This window comes from Oenanthe melanoleuca, chromosome 2 (assembly GCF_029582105.1).
Source record: "Oenanthe melanoleuca isolate GR-GAL-2019-014 chromosome 2, OMel1.0, whole genome shotgun sequence".
NCBI lineage: Eukaryota > Metazoa > Chordata > Aves > Passeriformes > Muscicapidae > Oenanthe > Oenanthe melanoleuca.
This window is the reverse complement of record NC_079335.1, coordinates 51,795,823-51,816,177: the sequence shown is the minus strand read 5'-3', so window position 1 is coordinate 51,816,177 and position 20,355 is coordinate 51,795,823. Positions and strand designations below refer to the sequence as shown.

The 20,355-nt window shown below is 36.4% G+C and overlaps 1 protein-coding gene across 4 annotated transcripts in view; it reads right to left on the bottom strand.

The window, feature by feature from the left end:
* The window catches only part of GNAL (G protein subunit alpha L), a 175,881-nt gene that overhangs the window by 40,824 nt on the left and 114,702 nt on the right, over window positions 1-20,355 (bottom strand). For all 4 annotated transcript variants that reach the window (XM_056483346.1, XM_056483350.1, XM_056483347.1 and 1 more), the window contains exon 5: window positions 12,169-12,266. In XM_056483346.1, the coding sequence (XP_056339321.1) occupies window positions 12,169-12,266 (98 nt within the window). The remainder of the gene's footprint in view (window positions 1-12,168; window positions 12,267-20,355) is intronic.

The following is a 20,355-nucleotide window of genomic DNA, read 5'->3' as shown; positions in this document are numbered from 1 at the left end:
ATCTTTTAGCAAGGGAGACATAAGCGAAGAGTCCTCAAATTCCTCAGAAATGAACACAAGTGCTTCATCCAACTTGGCAGTTCAGGCTTTAAAAATTTCTGTTGAGGCCATATAGCTGAAAAAGAAATACTCCTTCATGGTAAAGGTGGTTTCTTACAGACAAAGAGAACTTAAAACAAATAAATACTTTAAAGGATTATGTTTCTAGGAAGTTTGTATCCTGAAGCCAGGTTCTACTTGTTACTTTATTTCTGTCATCATCTGAGAGATAGATATGTTACCTGCCTACTTTCAAACTATTTAAAAGCAAATATGCATATAAAGCTTAATATTTGATTTGTTAATAGGTTTATTATACACAACAACAGGAATTTCCATCGTACTTCAATAAGAGTTTCTGATGGATTTTTCACTTGAGAATCATGAAGGAAGAATGGATTTATTAATAAGATGGAAACATCTGTTCTGAAAGCAATGGCCATTTCTCCCTCTTTTCTTCTGCTGGTGTGTTTTGTCTGATTACATTGATAATAAAATAGAAAGGGATTAAATTATTAAGAAAAGGTCAAAGGAGGATTTGGAATAGCAGATGTATAAGCCAACCTTAGACACCCAGGTAGATATACAAGACATCTCACTATGACTGACAAAAATGACACATTACCTTCTATCTCAAGTGCCCAGAGGCCAAAATCATAGAAAATGGTCAATTTATCAAGAATAAAACAACGATGAAACAAAACAGGGCAAAGAAAAGAAATGGATCTGATGGTATTAGCAAGTGGAGAGAAAAATGGGAAATATGTCAGTCACCAAATTTAGATCAAGACCAAAATTAAGTCATAGGTTTGTGCAGTGAAACAAAAGAAAAAAGGTCATGTAAATAAAAATTCAGACATGCTTGATTCTGCTCAGAAGACTTTTAGCCAGTGTTGTAAAAACTGTTACACATGTGTAAGGTGAAAAATCTCCAGAAAATAAGCAGCTTTTATGCTGAAATCTCTCCAAAAGTGTCATAATGAGATATGCCTCTGACTCCATTTTAAGAGAGAAAAAGGTTAAAACATCAGTGATGCTGAACTTCTCATGAGTTGGAGAAAGCTAGTAAGTCCCCTGAAGAACCCATGATCTTTTTCACAGGTTTTCATTGATTTCTATGGAGATACAGGAAATTACTGAGTGTTTGGCTTAAACAGCACTGTTCTCAACAAATATTTTTGTAGGGAACTTTTTTTTTTCAGGCAAAGAGAACAGCACCTCACTTGTTAAAACAGAAACACCAGTCTCAGTGCTCTGAGGTCCACACTACAATTTAGACAACTAGAGTCAATCAATCCTATTAGAGGCAGAATGAATCTGAGAGCTTTCATTTGAAAAGCCTTTCCTATTTTTCCCCTGGAAAAAAGTGTAGTTGTGGTCCTAGCCTACTATTACAGGTAACACCCACCTTCTGGAACAATGAGGCTAGATGAGATGAAGAAACCTGTCTTGCTTGTAAATAAAGAAATTTGTCTTAAGCTTATCTCACAGGCTGAAGAGTTGAGAATTAAATGTTTTGGAATGGTCCTTCAATTATTTTCTTTCTAAAGAAATTCATGGAATGCATAACTATTTATTTTTTGCTGTTTTTTTCCTCTTTTTAGGATTTTTCCCCCATATTTCAGTTTTTGTGGTCTTCTGTGTAATTCTGACAACTCCACAGGATCCGTACTTATGTTTATTGCAATTGCCTTTTAGCCAGGCTACCTTGATTGCTCAGAATCCAATCAACTGCATATTTACTCAAATTTCTGAACATTCATCTGTGCTGTACTCTTCATATGGTGTGGGAAGAGAAGATCTCACTAGGAATGTCTCTTTGGTTGTTTCCAGGATCTTACGTGATGGTTTATTATTTTTCCCTCCTCATATCCATTCTGCTCATTTCCATCAGGACATAGGCTAAGCCCCCTCAACATTGTGCAATCCCATATATTTAACATTTGCCTCATTAAAAAGACATAAGAAACTGAATTCCTGCCAAAAATACTTGCTGCTTTATTACCTTTGCTTTATTTGTGAACCCATATTTATTATCTTCGCCCACCTACAATCTTCTCTTTTCATCTTCTTTTCATCCTCTAAAAAGGCATAACTTGTTTACAGCTTAGTAAAATCATGCCTAAAATATTTTTTAATCATAATTTAATTATTCTTCAACATACTGTATATTATGATGGTCTCCCTCACAGAGGTACAGAATGGTATATTTATAAAGAAGTTAACAAATTTCTATGAATAAGCTTTAATAGAGGTCTCATCCTTGTAATTTTTACATAACATAATTTGCTAGTTACTACTTTAGAAGTACTATCAGGTCAAAACCCCTAAATTTTGCCTATGTTGGTTGTGCTCTCTGCACCACAACCTCCTCTGGAGAATCTTCCACCTTGAAGTCAGACCCTACTGACAGGAGCTGCCTGCAAATCATGGAGAAAAGGGATGACTAACCAGTGCAGAACACAAGTTAAAGCAAAACGAAACAAAACAAAAACACCAAATCCCCACAAACAAACAGGAAGACTTCCATGTAGTTAAGAGAAAATGGAACTTGGGAAACTAGTGACTACATTTGACCCCCTTTTTATGAACAATTGTAAAAATGTTGATGTATTGAACTATTACTCCAATCAGTTCTGTAGAATGTAGAAAAATGTTTGTTCCCTGGCATATGCCTCTTTAAAGAGAATCTTTTCAAACCCAGGATGTTTGTGGTGAAAAGTAAGTTATGGCAGATTTGCTGGAAAAAGGGTTTCTAAGATCCTGACAATGGAAGGAAATAGGACAACTAACTAAATGAATATAGTAGCCATATGGGACCAACAAGTTCCTTTTCACTTAAAGCTTACTTCTTCATTCCCTGAACAGAATAAACCCTGGTGTCAACATTGCTCTACAGTATTCTACTGCTCTTTAACAAACTGGTTTTTAATAACTGCTATAGAAGTGTTGGCAATTACTTTTGACATAGTAAGTGGAGGCCAAGAAATTATACCCATGCTGACCATTAAACTTCTTCACAATGTAGTTGGAAGGAAGCTTAATAAATAATAACTATCCTGTATCACTGGACTTTCAGGATGCTAATAATCAGAATGCAGATCTTCCCAAACTCATCCTTCTAAACCAAAAGAAATGTAGTGAATTCTTCTTAAAAAAAAGATAAAAAATAACAAGGAGGCAAAAGCAGGAAATAAGAAATGTAGCAAGATATTTTGATCAGAAAATGTACTTAAGGGTTATTTTGATATTCAGCCATATTAGTTAATACAAACAAATATCTGAAAAACAAAACAAAATCAAACCTCCCAGCTTCTCTGTGATGTTCATGAAAGAAAACCAAAACTGAAAGGCTGTTCTCAGAAAAACAATATAACTGATTTTAAGATTCACCTTTCCCTGCATTAGCACTTATATGTGAAAACTGCTTAAACTCATCTCTCTTTTTTGATTACAATTAATGGAATTATCAGGGGAGTAGTAAGAGGAGGCAGAACTAATTTTTGAACTAATTCTAGAATTAATGATCTTTCAGAAATTTTATTATTTGGTATGTCCATTAAGCAGAATGTCTACTGATAAGTCTTATACTTATTTTCTTTTCCATTGCTTAATTTAGCCTCAAATTAAACTTTGGGTAGAACCCCACAATGTAACAAACAAGTCTAATTAAATCAGAAAGAATACTTTTACAAAAGACACAACTGAAACAATTTCTCTAAAGTCAAATAAACCTTAAAAAAATTCTGGCAGCATCACTGTTGTCTTGTACTAAAATGAACAAAATTAGCTTTAACTTAGTTATGAGAAATAGAGAGACACCCTTGAACTGCTTAGTTTCCCAGTCTCATTTGTCTTAAAAGTGGGATTATAACCAAACTGATAAATACCAAGACTCTATTTTGGTTTAGTCTGAGGTGTAAAATTTATTTTTCAAGTATAGATGCTTAATCTTTAGGCTTTTTCAACACAATATCAACTGTATTTTATTTTCTTATTTCTTAATTTCTGCATTCCACCATCTTTCTTTTTCCAAATCTGTCAGTACAGTGTTAATTTAGAAAAACACAGCCACCCAAACTCTGGCTTCTTGTAGATCCTAACATAAACAAGGCTGTGTACATCTATTAGTGCAGAGGAGCCTGTGTATGCAGTGTCTGCCCAGTGAGCAGTTTCTTAAGGAAGAAATATGACTCTTGGCCTTTCTTTATCCTGTCATGTGAAACTGACTACTTGAAAAAAAAACCCTGACCATCTCCAAGTGAAAAAAATGCATGTGGCATTTAAGAAAACTCAAACCTCAAGTGTAAATAATTTTACAATATCCCATATAACCTGCCATAAAACTTTCAATGCTTTTCTTTTTTAAGCATTTAACTCACAGTTATCATACAGTTGTTATAATAAATTTAGTATGCAAACATGCATTTCATAGTAGGTTGGATTTAAAGTAAGAGAATATGGAACACACTTTTTCTATAGAGCATAGTAAAAAAAAAAAAAAAATCCCACAGACAAAACCTAAAATACATTTGTGTTTCATAATGATAAGTTTATTGATAAGGTGATGTATTCTTTAACCAACTAATTTCTGCCACTAAGAACATGCACACATGCAGCAATGAATTGTAAATGAACAGACCGAATGAAATTCTGTAGAAGTGGAATAAATATAAGTGACTCTCAATGTTCCCTGCAATATAATGAAGCTGGCTTTGGTCATAGTTTACTCTTTCTCCCACGCATACACTGGAAGAGTCCTGAACCAAGAACAGCATATAAATAACACCACAATTGACAGAATGACCCACAACTTCCTTCTGAAATCCACTCATAAATCCTGCATGCAGATTCTAGATAACCACCATCGGCAGTTTTACTTCATTTGAAGACATTTTGAAATGCTGACCCTGAGCAATGATTCATAATCAGGATTTCTGGAGTTAAGCTGTATCAGCATGTTTACTGTACTTTAACTTGCCAGTAGGAATACACATTTTTTAAGGTTCTCATTACTGGCAGTTAATCTGTACTCTAGATAAGAGCTAAAGCTTCAAGGCAATTTCAAAGTAAGCTGAATAACTCTGTATTTTCCTTTCCTATGTTTTATGAGTACATGTATGATTTTAATAAGCAAAATCCAAAGAAAATGTCCCTCAGTGATGTCCAGTCTTACAGAGATGTCTTTCCTTCTTGCTGTTCAGTATCCCAGAATCTGGTTATTTTTGCCAGTCACACTGGCCCACTGTGCCAGTTCACTGATTCAGCCCTGTACCAGCACCTATTCACATCTGTCCTCACTGCTGTGGTGCAAAATAAACAGTCTTTTCTCTTTTAATAATAAATGCAACAGAAGGCTCTTTCTTTGTTATAAAGGATATTGATGCTTTAAGAGTGTAGCTGCTGAGGGTAACACTGAGTGTCTTGATGCTTCAGCAGTCTTTTGCTCAGGCTTGAAAAGCTCCTCAAGTGTTATATTGCAAACACAATTTCAAAAGCCTGCAGTTTAATTCTGCAGAAAGGATATGGAAAAAAATATATCTCCAAATTAAATACAGGATACTAATAGAGAAAACTAAATGCAGACAAGCTCAGCTGATGGACCTACTTGCAATTCTCCAATTTGCTGAATGGATCACATGAGGTTGAGTTGCTATATTACACTAACATGTCCTGCACCTATTATTGCCCCATGTGTTCAAACAGGAAAAAAAAAATAGGAAAAACATTCATCAATTGTTCAGGAAAAACTGAAAAATTTGATGACTAGGGGAGGAAAGAACTGTTTCCTCAACAGAATAAAGCCAGCTCTGCTGTATATTTTCGAAGAAAACGAACACTGTCTAATAAAACATCTTAAAAAGAGTCAAAGTGTACTTTCATGCATCTGTCATGACTCTGCCTGGTCTTTAGATTTTATTACTCCTTTAAATTGAGGTTAAGGAATATTTTATGTTTTTCTGCCTTCCACTTTCAACCTTTTTGCTTGTTCTAAAACCACAGGAAACAGACCCAGTCATACACAGAGAAGCATGTGGGAAAATATATGGTTTAAATTTATGTCTGAGCAGCCCATGTACGGCTGCTTAAACAGTTCTCCAGTGGTAGTTAATAAGAAAAAGTGCTTATCACATCAATTTTAAAAGGCAGAGAAGGTGCTGTGTTTATAGACTACCTTCCATCTTATTTTTGCATTTGAGAAGTGTTATTGTCTTCTCTAGGTATGGAAGGCATTTGTGAACTAAAGTGGCTTAAACAGGAGGATGCATGCCTGTATGCCATTCTGGCTATTTGTGAATGGTATTTTCATACTGCTTCGTCCTCCAGACTGAAAATACAAAGGTATTTTGGAGGTTTCTCCAGTTGCTTCTTATTCCATATGCTTGTACTTCTAGAGTACTAGTTTTATACCATCATGGTCACATTTTGATTACCTAAATTAAGATAGAATTGGTTAAATCTAATGATTGTTGTTTTGTAATGAAGGCAAAAAAGGGGTACAACAACAACAGCAACAACAAAATCACAGCAACACATGAAAAAGTTATTTCATAGAATTCCCAGTGCATATTTTAAGAAACCACAATTCTGCCTCTTGAGAGTGTGGTCTATTAGTTAGTAAACAGTGAAAAATGCAAGCATTACACACTAGAGAATGACTTCTGTCCTATCTGGCAACCACCTCTGTTTAGAAGACTCATAAGTGAGGCTAAAGTGATTACTCTAGGAATATAACCTCTCCTATTTTTTTTTTTTAATATTAAATAACAATTTAGTGGTTGGCTAAGGGTTATAATTTAGATCAGGTAAGTGGAGAAAACTAGATCATTTTTAAGGTTTGAAAGTGATACTGCATAAGGAATCTTAAAAATAAAAAAATGAAGAAACTTTATCATCACAGTGAGTTGTTTATATATGAACCAGAATAGATGGAAGAAAATAGTATTATGGTTTTCTTGTATCACCATAAAAATTTATTTCTTAAAATCTTTTTACATGGAACATTTCAAATTAATACTTTTCCCTCACTTCTCTAAGTAAAAAGTATTAGTCCTACACGTAATAAACAGTTACCAAACATAAAAAGAATCACTGATTTTAAAAATAATGGTCTCTAGATAACAACAGCAACAACAGTAATAGTGTTTAGCTTAATTTATCATAAATCTATCCATATTTACTTCACTGTCACTTAGGAAGAAAGCATATACCACTGACTGCAATGCCACACTAGACACAAGAAACAGAGAATGCCAACGTAGTTTTTCTGACCTCGGCCTGTAAGAGGGAATTTACTGATGACTGCTCATGTCAGCAATCAAACCTTATGTCTAGAGGAGTGCAAGGCAAGTCAAAAATAAGCTTGGTTTTAAGAAGTGCTGCTGTTGAGAAAACAATTATCTTTTTTCTAACATCAAGGGTTAAATCTGTGAATAACAACACAAAGAGTTGGTTTTTGGTTTTTTTTTTTCTCCAATTACTCCACCTTATACTAGGATACACATCTCAGAAATTGGCTGAAACCCTTTTCTAGGACAGAATAACTGCAAAGAAAAAGAACATTGATGTCTTTTCCATCTATATCAGATCAAATATAAAATCAATTTTCTTTGGCCAAGCTCAATCCCTTGTGTTTGCTTTCCTGAGAACTTGCATAATCAAGTTTTATTAGCCCAAATGTTCACATAGAGACCAATTTAGGCTTTCACATTAAAGTATATCAGAAGTGGTATATTTTGTCAGGGAAAGAAGACTGATAGACATGCTAGGACAATACACTGGTTGAGGGCAGGGTTCCCTTAAATCCTTGGTCAACTTCCTAGGAACTCACAGTGAGCTGAGTAAAACCCTTTCCAGCCAGGGCCACTCATGAACACACATGCTGCTATTTCCATGTGAACACAGAAAGACAAAATTCCATTCTGGAGCATTCTAATATACCTGAAAGGAGTTGTTTTTTTATTTCTAACAATAACAGCCTGAGTTTGAGCTGTATGTGACCTAAAAAGAGAATTGAGTGTTCTGCTTTTGCCTTTTCTTTTCCCCTTCCCTAAGTGCCTAGTTCTGCTGGTCTACTCTTGTGCTCTAATACTACCACCTTCCCCTGGCAAAGTCTGAGCACTGCAAGCATCCCCACACCCTTTGTCTCATCACTGAAACTAATTTTAGCAAGTCACCTGACAGCTGAGTAGCCAAAACTAAGCTCAATGCTTACTTTATGCAAACAACAGATGAACATCACCAGACTGGGGGTGCCCGTTATCCCCCAAGCATGTCTGATGTTCTGAATTGAAATTTTATACTTCTTCAATGCCACATAAATTAACTGACTTAAATTTATGAAGTTTTAAAAGACATAATCAACTCACCAGCCTTTTTTTCTGGGTCATTGTTAATTGAAGGCCACCATACCTGAACCTTTATTTGTTTTGACCTGTTCTATATTTACAGAACTTTTCTTTGTTGTTCCCTTCCATGGATACAATAAAATTTGGGTATTTGGTAACCAGTATGGAGAAACTGAATATTAAAAATGGAGCTGTATTCATCATATAGGAAACCAATTTTTAGAAAACTGTCCTAGAATCACAGGAAAATTTTAATTTCTGCCTATTGTTTATATACTACACAGTTCAATGCCAAAACTTCTCTAAATCACAATCTGAAAGTCCCTCATAGACCTAGAATTTGCTGAATTTAAATTATGTGAATATAGACAAAAAGCACAGTTTGAACAGAGTTCAAATAAGTTAAAGTTAGATGGGAGATTTATCATCATTAAGCAGAACAAGCCTGCTGAAATCTGTCTAAGTCAAATGGGGACACAACTAAATAAAATCAATTTTTAAAAGTAAGTATCAGTTTTTGAGATTAAACTTGAAATTTAACTTGTAAGAGATATTAAATCAGAAGAGAGAGAAAACAATAACCCATCAGTTTTATTATATTAATCTTGAAGAAACATATGAAGGTCACTAAGGAAAGATGATGGTTGATGGCCATGCAATAATACCCCCTTCAAGAGTTACATAAATGTCTTTGTAGCTGGTGATAAAGAACAATCCTGATCTTTGCTGATGTCTGGCTTGGTCACAGATTCATATTTTTTACATATATCACATGATGCATCAACATTTTATGTGCACTAAATGTATTCCTTCACAATAAAAGAAGTGTAGATACATGAAGGCGCATATAAGAATATTAAAATTATTAAAATGATTAAATGAATGAGAATGAGGGAAAAGCAGGACCCCATTCTCATTCCTGTGAAGGAACAGTATCCTGATAATTTGAAAGGACATTGAGGATGAAGGAAAATTAACTTTCCAGCATAAAGTAAATAAAACATTTGCCTCTGTGTCCTTCTACTACCTCTGATTCCAGCAAAATACTTCTCCCACAGCAATAAAGAAAATTAGGTTAAGTTTTAAAAATACAGAAGCCCTGTACTCTAGCCAAATTAAACTATTCCAAAATACACTGTATTTGTAACTCATTTAAATAACAGTCAGCAAGTTTGGCCGCTGACATTATAATTTCCTAATAATGCTTTTCAGTATTTTTAAGCCAGCCACCCAACTTGTAGTCCAATGATATTTATAACACATGCTGGGATTTTTTAGGTTTGGCTTTGTCTTTTTTTAAGCTGAGAAGTTGTGACCTACTGATAATGTTCTTCCTCCACTACCAAGCAAAAGATTAGGATTTAGCTGATAGCATGGGATGCTTTCTCCTAAAGCCAGTGTAATGGAAACACTGCAGATGTTTCAAAATCCCACAGTTAGCATATGTATCAGCATTACACTCCTTCCCTTTTCCCTTTCACCAGTTAAAGTTGACCATGGACAGCTTCTGAGAGAAATGCCACCAGCTCTTGCCGAGGCAGAAAACAGCACCCTCACCCCCAGTATTTTTAAGTGCATGAAAGAACTTGGTGGGTGGGAATCAGAACTGGACTTCCAACCTCTGCTTGCAGGCTGTCAGTTATGAGGAGGATGTGATCCCATCATCCTGACAAACGTCCATCCAATGCTAGCACAGCAATGTTCTTCTGGGTAGAGGGGCAGGTAAAAGTTGGGTGTCAAGATTATATTTCAGTGTTTTAAATTACCAATACCTGTGAGAAAAAGGCTTTTTGATCAGATCAGTGACCCAGCTGTACCTGAGTTTCAAGTTTCTGCTCTAAGACTGAAGGTGTGTAAGCAAAGGTAAGTCACTCAGCTGTTACATTTTCAGGTAGATCATGATATGAAAAGCACGAATACACTCAAGGAATATTTAAGTATCAAATGATACTTTATAAAGGAGCTTGAAAGTGAAGAATTATGCAACTATACTCACTACTATAACAAATAATCTTAGAATAAAGGAAAAGTGAGCCAGTTAGAAGATATGGAGGGAAAAACATAGAAAAACTACTAAACCATTAAACCTAGAAAGCCCATTAAGATTCTTTTAACCTTTTACAGAAAATAGGTAGTAGGATTTAGTTTTATGTTCCAAGACAATGGACTTAATTCCAGATCCAATTTTTTTTCCTCATTTGTGTTTTGGTTTTGGACACAACATGGGACCTAACATTCTTCTAGTGAGAGCCTGTAGATAAACATCATTTTATTAAAGGGAAAGCACACGACCATTAGCACTATAATTAGGTCTGTTCCTTGTTTAGTCTGGCTCTTTCAGCACCATTTTTTGAAGTAGGATTGTGAGATACATTGACTCTTACTGATCACTGAAGCAGGGTTCACATTCACATATTTTCAGTATGTACTGTTATTCTATTTTCTTGGTCTGGTATTTTATTTGAGTTTGTGAATAGGTATGATAAAGTCAGTCTGCACTTTTCAGCAAGTACAACTTAGATCTCTACTATGGTGGTGGTGGTGAGGGAGAGTAGAGAGAAAACCCATTGACTACAACCTAGGACAGCTGTCTAAATTTCTCTGTGTACAACAACTGCTTTAATTTCCAGCTACTCTGTGAGCAAATGCCCAGGTTTTGGTAAATGCACTGAGGTCAAATCAGTTCCTTCATGCACATATCTAATTTTCTCTCACTTCCATGTGCTGATGAATCATTTTTTCCCAAAAATAGTCTGGAAAGAGGGAAAATAAACTATGACCCACAACACCAAAATTTCCCACTGTGGCGGAAACACAAGTCCTTTAGTGACATGGACCTATTCCTCTGCTTCAGGCTCAGCACCCAGAGCAGAGAGGAGAGAAAAGCAAAACACTGAGTGCAAGAACAGACTTGTGGCATTGCTGCTGACCATACTGCCAATTAGACAAATCATAACACACTGGAGCATGTTCTCTGAAAACCCTAAATCATATAACAACTGTATGAGTATATATTTTCACAAGAGCAGTTCACATGAAATGTATACTTTTGATGAAAATCTGATTCAGACCTGTGTTACTACTGAGGACAGCTGAGTCTGTAGCACTTGCAGTGTTAACAGACTATTTGTTGATTAATAGGTTTTCATCACTGCACTATGTATTTATGATTGACACCTTCACAATCTATTTCTCAGAACATTTTTTACCAGACTGAACCTGTTTACAGATTTTGACTGTGTTAGGTACATGTGTACCACTTCACTTGATAGGACAGAATACCAAATACTACTGTCTTTAATTAAATACTGCTTATAACTTTTTCCACCTAGAAAATATATTAGTAATGCAGGTATGCATCTGGTTATGTAAATGTCTCAGAAATTTTAATGAAATGATAAAAGAAAGAGCAATTTCAGCACTGTCTGGGTCTCAGAATTTGAAACAAAAGGTTCTCCTTAGATTGACTCAACATTTTTCCAACTTAATAGCTTCAACTGAAATGATTTTATGTAAATAAATTTTGAGTGGAATAAAGATACTTAAAGTTATCTGATTTTTCATACTTTAACAGATGTGAAACATTTGAGGAAGAATATTTAGCTGTATAATAATGGCAAACTACAATAATAAATTAATTTTTCTATACATGCTCTATCTATACAGAGAATGAAAAACATTAATTCCTACACTGTAAAGATCCTGAATCTCAGAGATATATTTTCTAACTTGTTATAACGATTACATTCTTGCTATAAATTTCATAAAAAGAAGTACTTACTACTGTGCACAGTCAATCAGTTGATATTCGTTTGACCTCTCAAAGCACGCCTTTACACCTTCGTCATCCCAGAGCTTTTTTGCATGTTCAAAGAACTCCTGAAAATTGGAAATGAAATAAATCAGAGAACATTGCTCAATTTTTTCAATCCCCAATCTGTGCTGTTCCTTCCCCCAACCTTCATGCTTTATGCTTCGCAAAATGATAGATTATACACTTACAGAAGAAAAGCTGTAAGCATTTATTAGCAAAATGGCAATAAAATATACAAAACATATGGCTGCTGAGGGTTTCCAGCACATGATAAACAATGAAGACTATCTTCAAAATTCATGCCAGTATATATATATAAAATTTACTGTAAGTACAAAAGTTACCCAGAAGCATGCTCACTTCATTTTTAACTGAATTTATGCTTCTGTCATGGAAAAGGCATAAAAGTGATGCAAAAAGCTGCTTAGCTTATAAACATTAGCTTTCCAGAGAAAGAGCCAGCCTGTAACTTTAAAAAGATTGTGCAATTTTTCCTGAAAAACACAACTTTCCACTACTTGGTATTTTCTCATGCAATATAATAATTTGATTGCAAGATTTTCAGAATCTTTGCTCAACACTGCATCCTCCAAACAGCTGCCTGGCACAACGTGCTTTTCCTAGCAGTTATCCCAGGCTACCCAATCCAGAAATATCTGCCAGCAAGCTTAATTCAGAATTATTTGAAAGAGGAACCAAACCTGTCCTTGGTGCCAGTGAAGCCACAGCCACACACAAGCAGAGAGGTAGGTCCAACTCTGCCTGCTGACTCCCTTGTTTCTCCAGCCCCAGCTCTAGAGACTCAAGGATCCAGCTTGTTTGAAAGCTGGGAGTCCATTTTATGTTATAGCATTGCTGGTAAGTGACACTGTAACAGAATTTTTCCAGCTACATCCTTCTAAATTCAAATATAGGATGTTTAGATGAATTAGTATTTCCTTTATTATATGGTTCTTTCCTCCCTTGGACAAAATTGTTACAGCAATACGTCAACTCAAACACAGAAGTGTTTTCTTAACACCTCAACACTGCTAATAAATCACTGGAGTCCTTTGGTTAGTCACAAATTTGTGAAACCTAGCAAATTGCTTTTCCACAGTTCAATTTGGTTTTGTGTAAAATGGTGTAATACCACTATTCACTTCATGATTCTGTCAAAATTTTGCATAAACATCTGAATTCTGAAACTTTTTCTGAAATTGCTTGCCAGTCTCTCCCAACATCTTTTCAGGATATAAAACCTTTTGCCCCCTTTTTTTTTTTTTTACCAACGATACCATGCACAAAGTAGAGAGAGAGAAAATTCCATTCCTTAATAAGTTTTGAAAATATTAGAGAAAAGAATATATTAAAGCAGGAATAAGAAACCTTTGCAAAAATATCTTGGATGAAGAGAGGAAGCAACTCTATATATTGGCAGCTCTTTATACTGCCCTTGAAATTTATTTCTTCACTTGGTGAAGACATGTTTATTTAGTCTTTGTTATTTTAATTACTTATGCAATGATTGTTCTAAATACTGCAGATCCAACTTGTGAAGTGATGCTACAGCTATTACAAATTCTCTGATCCTACAGCAGAAAAAAAGCAAAAAGAAGCTCAAGGAAGGACAAGATATCAAACTGAAGTGGAAGGAGAAAGCCGACACACGTAACAGAGAGCATGACTACAAGAAAAACAAAGAACTGGAAAAGTCAAAATGATAAATACCAGAAACCATGGAACATTCCTTAAATATGATGATTGATACTCGGGGCATCAGCTGAATGCCTCTCACTTGCTGGCCTCTTTGGCCAACGAAAACACTCCTTCTCAGTGGGTGAACTCTGGGTAAGTGTCAGCTCCTGAGGCAGAAGGAGCCAGCTCTCCATCTCCTCAGATGGGAGCAGGGCTCCCATCCTTCCTCCCGCAGGCACTCACTGCTGCAGTTGTGGGGCCTGAGCACAGTGTGGCTGCCTTCCCCTTCCCCCATCCGGAGGTGGGAATTCCCACCCACCCCAAAAGCCATCTCTAAGGAGAACAAACATGTAAAGACCAATCCCATTCAGCCCCACAGAGGCTGCAGGAAGGGGAGGGGATGAGGAAGAGGTCAGAGTAAAGGTATTCTCTTCTGAAGGGTGGGATAGATTGAGAAATCAGTTGAAAACGTAAATAACAAAGTAAATAAGCAATCAAATAAATAAATAAAATTGCATAGCCACAGTAGTTCTTTACTTCTCCTTTTATACGCTCTGTATGAGCTTTATTTACTCTTTAAAATCTCTTCTGAAAGAGAGGCAATCATTTCAGCTCAGCTCCTTGAGACTCTACAAATATGTTGTAAATACAGGGTTTCTGTATCATATGCTTCAGATATTTCCACCTGACCATTATGTCTCAAAGCAGTCTATTTAAAATGACTTCCAGACTTCTAGTCCTAAGCAAATCATATAAAACAGAGCAAATATACTTCCCTCATTAGAATGTACTGATCTACTGCAGAGGAGTACACTTGATTGCAAATTGCCTCCCACACAGCTAGCTACTCGATCCTTCCTTCCCAGGTGACTAAAGCCTTCCAGAAAAATCCTGTTTGATTTCAAGGTGCCAAGTACCATGATCCAACTTTTCATGCTTGTTTTTAACCCTTCTCTTGTCTGCTGTAAGTTCCTCAGTATTTTTTCTGCTCATCTGCATAAGGCCCCCCATTTCAAGCACAGAGGAGGATTCTGCAGATGGCAAACATGTCTGGGTGCCAGCCCCCTCTCCATCACAGGACAATATCCAGACAGAGGTTAGCACATCAGCTTCAACTCCTGCAATCAAGACCTTTTTGCCTGATCAGCTTTCCAACAATCACTTCCCTCAATCATTACAACTCATTCCTTTGAATCTCAATGCTTGCCACTTCTTCCTCCTGCCATGGCCACACTGTGGCCACCTCAATGGCAAGCAGGCTCTGGTGTGGGCTTTGGGCTCTGCTTGCCCTGCAGCATATGCTCTAGGGCTGCAGTATCCTTGGGCTGGCAGCCACAGGTGGCAATTCCTATCATGGGGAAAAGCCAGGATAATTCAAAGAACAGAGAATTCAGCTTTGCTCCAGCTAGTAAGGGAAGATGGACTAAAACATTTTAAAATGTTACCTTAGGTCAGGAAAACACAAATAAGAGTAAGCTGTGACTGTAGTAGCTTACATTCTGAGTTGGTCAAACTAACACTTTCTTAAAGGTGTGACTCCTGGAAAGTGGCTTTATGGCTCTTAGAAGTCACAAGCCAGGTCCTTTAAGACACCTTGACTGGGACAGAAGAAAACAGGGACATGGTAAATCACGCTGGTAATCCAATACACTGTGTTTTGCGAGCACATGCAGTTACTTCTAGCAGATCAAAGTCACCAAAATCTACTGAAATATTTAACATACTGAAGAGAACCAGGAAATAATGTACTGTGCCTGAAAGCAGAAAACCACCTACATCATGACCAAACAGAACAGTTACTTCAACCAAACTCTTCCTTATGGATGAAGGCACCTATTAATATACATATAAAATAATCAATATATTCTTAGTGTAGTATTTTAATCGGAGCATTAAAGAAGTAAATGATAATGCTTTAGATCTCATGAGTTACAGGCATCATGAATTGCAGGTACTTTTTACACTGCACACATTAATTTATATCATTTATCTAAGAATTTATAGTGATCACTAGATCATACAAAACTTCATGTGATATTTGGATGTCATCAAAATGAAGATGTGACACACAACATCTCAAATATTTATTAATATAAAACTACTTTGAAATTTTCCAGTCTTCCTGAGACAATCCAAAACTTCAGCCCTGCATTCCTGAACCTCCTCCTCACTAGCAGATACATTTTGCTATAAATAATCACATATCATCCAAGAATCATGAAGAGCCAAAAGCAGACTACGATTACTTTTTTGTTTTCAGAAGAAAATAAGCTCAAATGTACATAAATGTAAAAACACCCTGAGCTGGTATCACCGATCCAAACAATAGGCTATTTTTACTGTGTTTTGAAAGGTCTTGTAAAAATATTTTTACTCACCTAATTCAGGGAAAAATTTCCTGATTCAATGTATTCCCATACATACATTCCAAGAAAACAATACAGGTAACAAATGCTATGTACTACAGCTAAGCTTCAGGGTGCTGTTTTTCAACTTTGTCTTACTAGAAGTTACAGCCTTGTCTAGAAAGTCAATTTCCCTTATTTTGGAAATAAACTTATTTATTGGTATGTTACCTTAGAAACCTCCTCCCCATTATAATTCCTACAAAAAAAATTTCAAGTAGCTAAGAAATGGACTTATTTAACTTTTTAGATACCTGAATTTGGAAGAAAATACTAGTGACGATTAAACTATTACATATATTCATGAACAGATCTTTATGTCTCTTGCAAAAAAGAATTTTACAAACGAGAAAAGTTCATGTTAGGTCAGGAATACAACTTTTATTCTACTAAGAATCTTTCTACTTTCCTTCTGGATGAAGAATACATTTAATAGCTGTCCTGATATCACCTCTCAGTTTCTCAGAAAGTGGAATGTAGAAGGCTCCATCTAGACCCATATTTTCTACTTCTGTTAGTATATTGTAAACACAAAAACAACAGCTTAGATCAATGTGAAGCGAATCTCCCTCAAGCCAAAATTTATGCTCTTATTCTCCTATGCTTCAGGACTGTCAGAACTGTAAGACAATTTCTCATCTGAAACACAGATTAAACCTGTCTGATTACCTGACAACCACTTAAAGAAGTGGCAAATGTTACACATTTTCATAGTTCTGCCATTGTGGGTGTGAAATGAAGTCATCACTTCTATTCTGAATTTCAGTTACTACTTCTTCTCTCAAGTACTTAACCAAACAAAAAAATAAATCACACAATGCATTAAAAATTCCCACCTAACACCTCCCCAGCTCCCAATGACAACTGCAGTGCAAGATGATCCAGAGAATTAATTCACACAGGAAGGGAGCTATGTGCCTCCCTACTGAGCAGGGTACTTGTACCCCCCAATGCATAGTGCAGAGGTTATGTGTATATATACAAATACAGGCAGCCCCTGTCTCCCATCCACGGAACTATGGAAACATTTTGTGGAATACAAGAGTAACAGCTGATGGGGAACATTGTAATACCATAAGGATGAAATCCAGTGGAGTCAAATAAAGGGTGTATAGGCAAACTACCTGCAGGATTTTCTAAATGTGGCACGTTTGGCTCTACAATTCAAACCATATCCTTTGAAGCATCTTTTTCTCTACCAAATCTTAGGTCAAAACCGAACCAGATCCATCAGCCTGCAGCCCAAGTCACAGAGCACGACAGCAAAGCAAACAGCAGGATGCTGTGCTGTTACAGCAGAGGACAGACAAACACGTGGTGTGGGAGAAGTGGCTGGGAGGAAGAACTTTAACCTAGCACTTTCATCTCTTCCTACAGAGCTGTGAAGAAGCCTTTTTCCATGTGGTGCCCAGGGAATGATCAGAGTGACTGCACCGTGGGTGATGGGAAGCTCAGCCGAGCTGATGTTCCAGAAACCTTCCCAGCTCCTGGGGCTGCCTGTTGCCACCCTGGCAGACACCACAAATCTGGTCAGTGTATCAATATTTTGTTGGGTTTTGCAGGATAAACCTTGTAAAGTAATAGAAGAATGGCAATTTAAAAAACTTTATATTTGAGCCAAGTAAACATCTGGAATTTAACATTATAAAACAAAAACTACTTTTGTGGATCCTGGACTCTCTTGTAAGCCTCTACAGCCTCTGCTTACTGTAGACAGTCTCCACTTTGAGAGCCTGACTTTAAACTTTAATCCTAACCCAGCGCTTAACTGAAGTGGTTTTAAACTGATGTTCCAAGAAACCTGCAAGAAACAGTGAGTGACAATCTGCCCCAGTGACTCCAATTATCACTGCTTAGCTTGTATAAACTGTTGCAACTAATTTTCTATTAAAATTGCTCTTCATCCCCAAACATCTACTGAGTGCAAATGCAAGCCGTGTCAACAAAAAAAATTTAAATGGATTTAATGATTGGGTGAACTACAAGGTAATGCACCCAAGAGAGAAGGAAGCCTGCTTAGTTACCTCTTCCACAAACAAGTACAGCCTCTTGATAATCAGCCTCTTGTTTATGAGTTAAAAGTGTCCCTTATGGCTCAGTCATCTCTCCTTAATCCTTTATGAAATGTTCTGCCTAACAAGGGAGCTGTTTTGCTGTAGATATACAAAATGCAACTGCTCAAACTCCTAATGCCCGCAATGAAGACAAGGCAAACAGTTACGATTTAAAAACAAAAGCCGCATACATGACTCGAATTTTCCCAACAGCAGCGTTGTCAAAACCTTCATTAGCACCAAAGCAATAGCACAAGAAACACTGCAACCATGTAGGGAGGGGTGGCCAACTGGCACACAAGGACCATGCTCAGCAGTAGGGTTCAGATGTTTCTAAAGAACCTGCACTTACAGTAGATTAATTATACAGAAACCTTTAGGAAAAGTACAACCTCCACCCCCTGCAAAGTATTTTCTGTTGTAATTTGTGGGTGTGCAATATTCAATGCAATTACTCTGCTGGTTAGTGACTCATTCTGATAGGCACAGCAGCAGTTTGGCCTCTAACCCTCCTCCAAAACCTAACTTCAGATCTGCCAAAGAGAACTACAGGATAATACATCCAGGTCTACCTTCTATTAATTTTTATTGGAATAATTTTGCCTTTTTCTAAGGCCAGATGCAACAGTCTTCAAGCATGATCAGTCTGCACTAAGCGTAACCTCAGTTCATTAGAGCTGAACATGGGAAGATGGCAAATACTGCCTTCACAAAACACAACCTATGTTGGGGCATCTTATATTCCAATTCAAAAAAACTAATATATTAAATCCTAGAAGAATCTTATCTGACTTGCAGGTATAAGGAAAGAAGCTGGGGCAACAAACAGCACTTAAAAATGTATAAAAGCACATAGCTACCACATGCATCTGTGTGACACCATTAGTCAAAATGCATCAATTGTGGAGCTCGCTGACAGTGTTCAAAAACCACGCACCCAGCAGAGATAGATTCTACATCCCTTTCTTGAAATATTTCTGTGACTTCACTTTTAAGCTGTTACTCTACACTAAATTTCCAAGAAGTGTGTGCAGTTGAGGGATCAGCCTGATCGCCCCAGCAATTCTATTTCTGCCTGCTGGAAACATGTTCCATCTGCCATCTTATTTTATAGAAATCAACAAGTTCAACTTTCACAGATCACACAACTCATCTGCAAGGTCTGAGAAATATATTAATCCATGCTTCAAACTTGTATCTGTCAAACACTAAAGAAAGGTCCAAAAGGTCTTTAGATCAGACTAGCAAAATGATAACATGATTTTGTGCTTTCCTAATATTTTGAGGCCAAGCACTGTGGTTTGGATAGACTTTGCAAATAAGAATACCTTATAAGTCAAAGAACAGTTTCATGTTTTTCCTTCACTACCTGTTAAACAGTGGAGATTTTTTCCTTTATCATACTAAAACCAAAATCCTCTGATTCAGTCTTCTAGTTTCCATGTTAACTGTGTACTTCAAGTTTCAGTCTGTTAAATCCTTGAATCCTTGAATGCTGCTGCCTACCTGCTATTTTAAGAGGCCACCAAGCTCTCAACTAAGAAAAGGAGAGATAATTTAAGCAAATTACTTAGTGTATATAGTGCCTAAAAATGTGTCGAGGATCGAAAGCTCACACACATTCTTTTCCTTGAAATTATGCTGGTTTCAGAGAGTTAGGACCTCTCTCTGGATGTACATAAAAGCTCTTCATTAAAAAAATAAAAAACCAACCAAAAAAACCACCACTCAAAATATTTGTGAAAGTAATTAAAGATGCATTACACAATCCTACAACATTGCTGCCCTTTTTATTTCTGAAGTACTTGTGAAAAGAAAAATGTAGGTACTGTTATAATTCCCTCAAGGAGAATTTTTTTGTGGACAACAGATGATGACAAAGCATGAAATTAAACTGCAAGCACTGAACAAGATGCAAAAAGAATGAAAAATAAAGTAATGACTTGACAAAAAATTGGAAGCAGGTGAGTTTATCAAAATGCTACTCACACAGTTGTCTTTGCAGAACACTGAGCCTT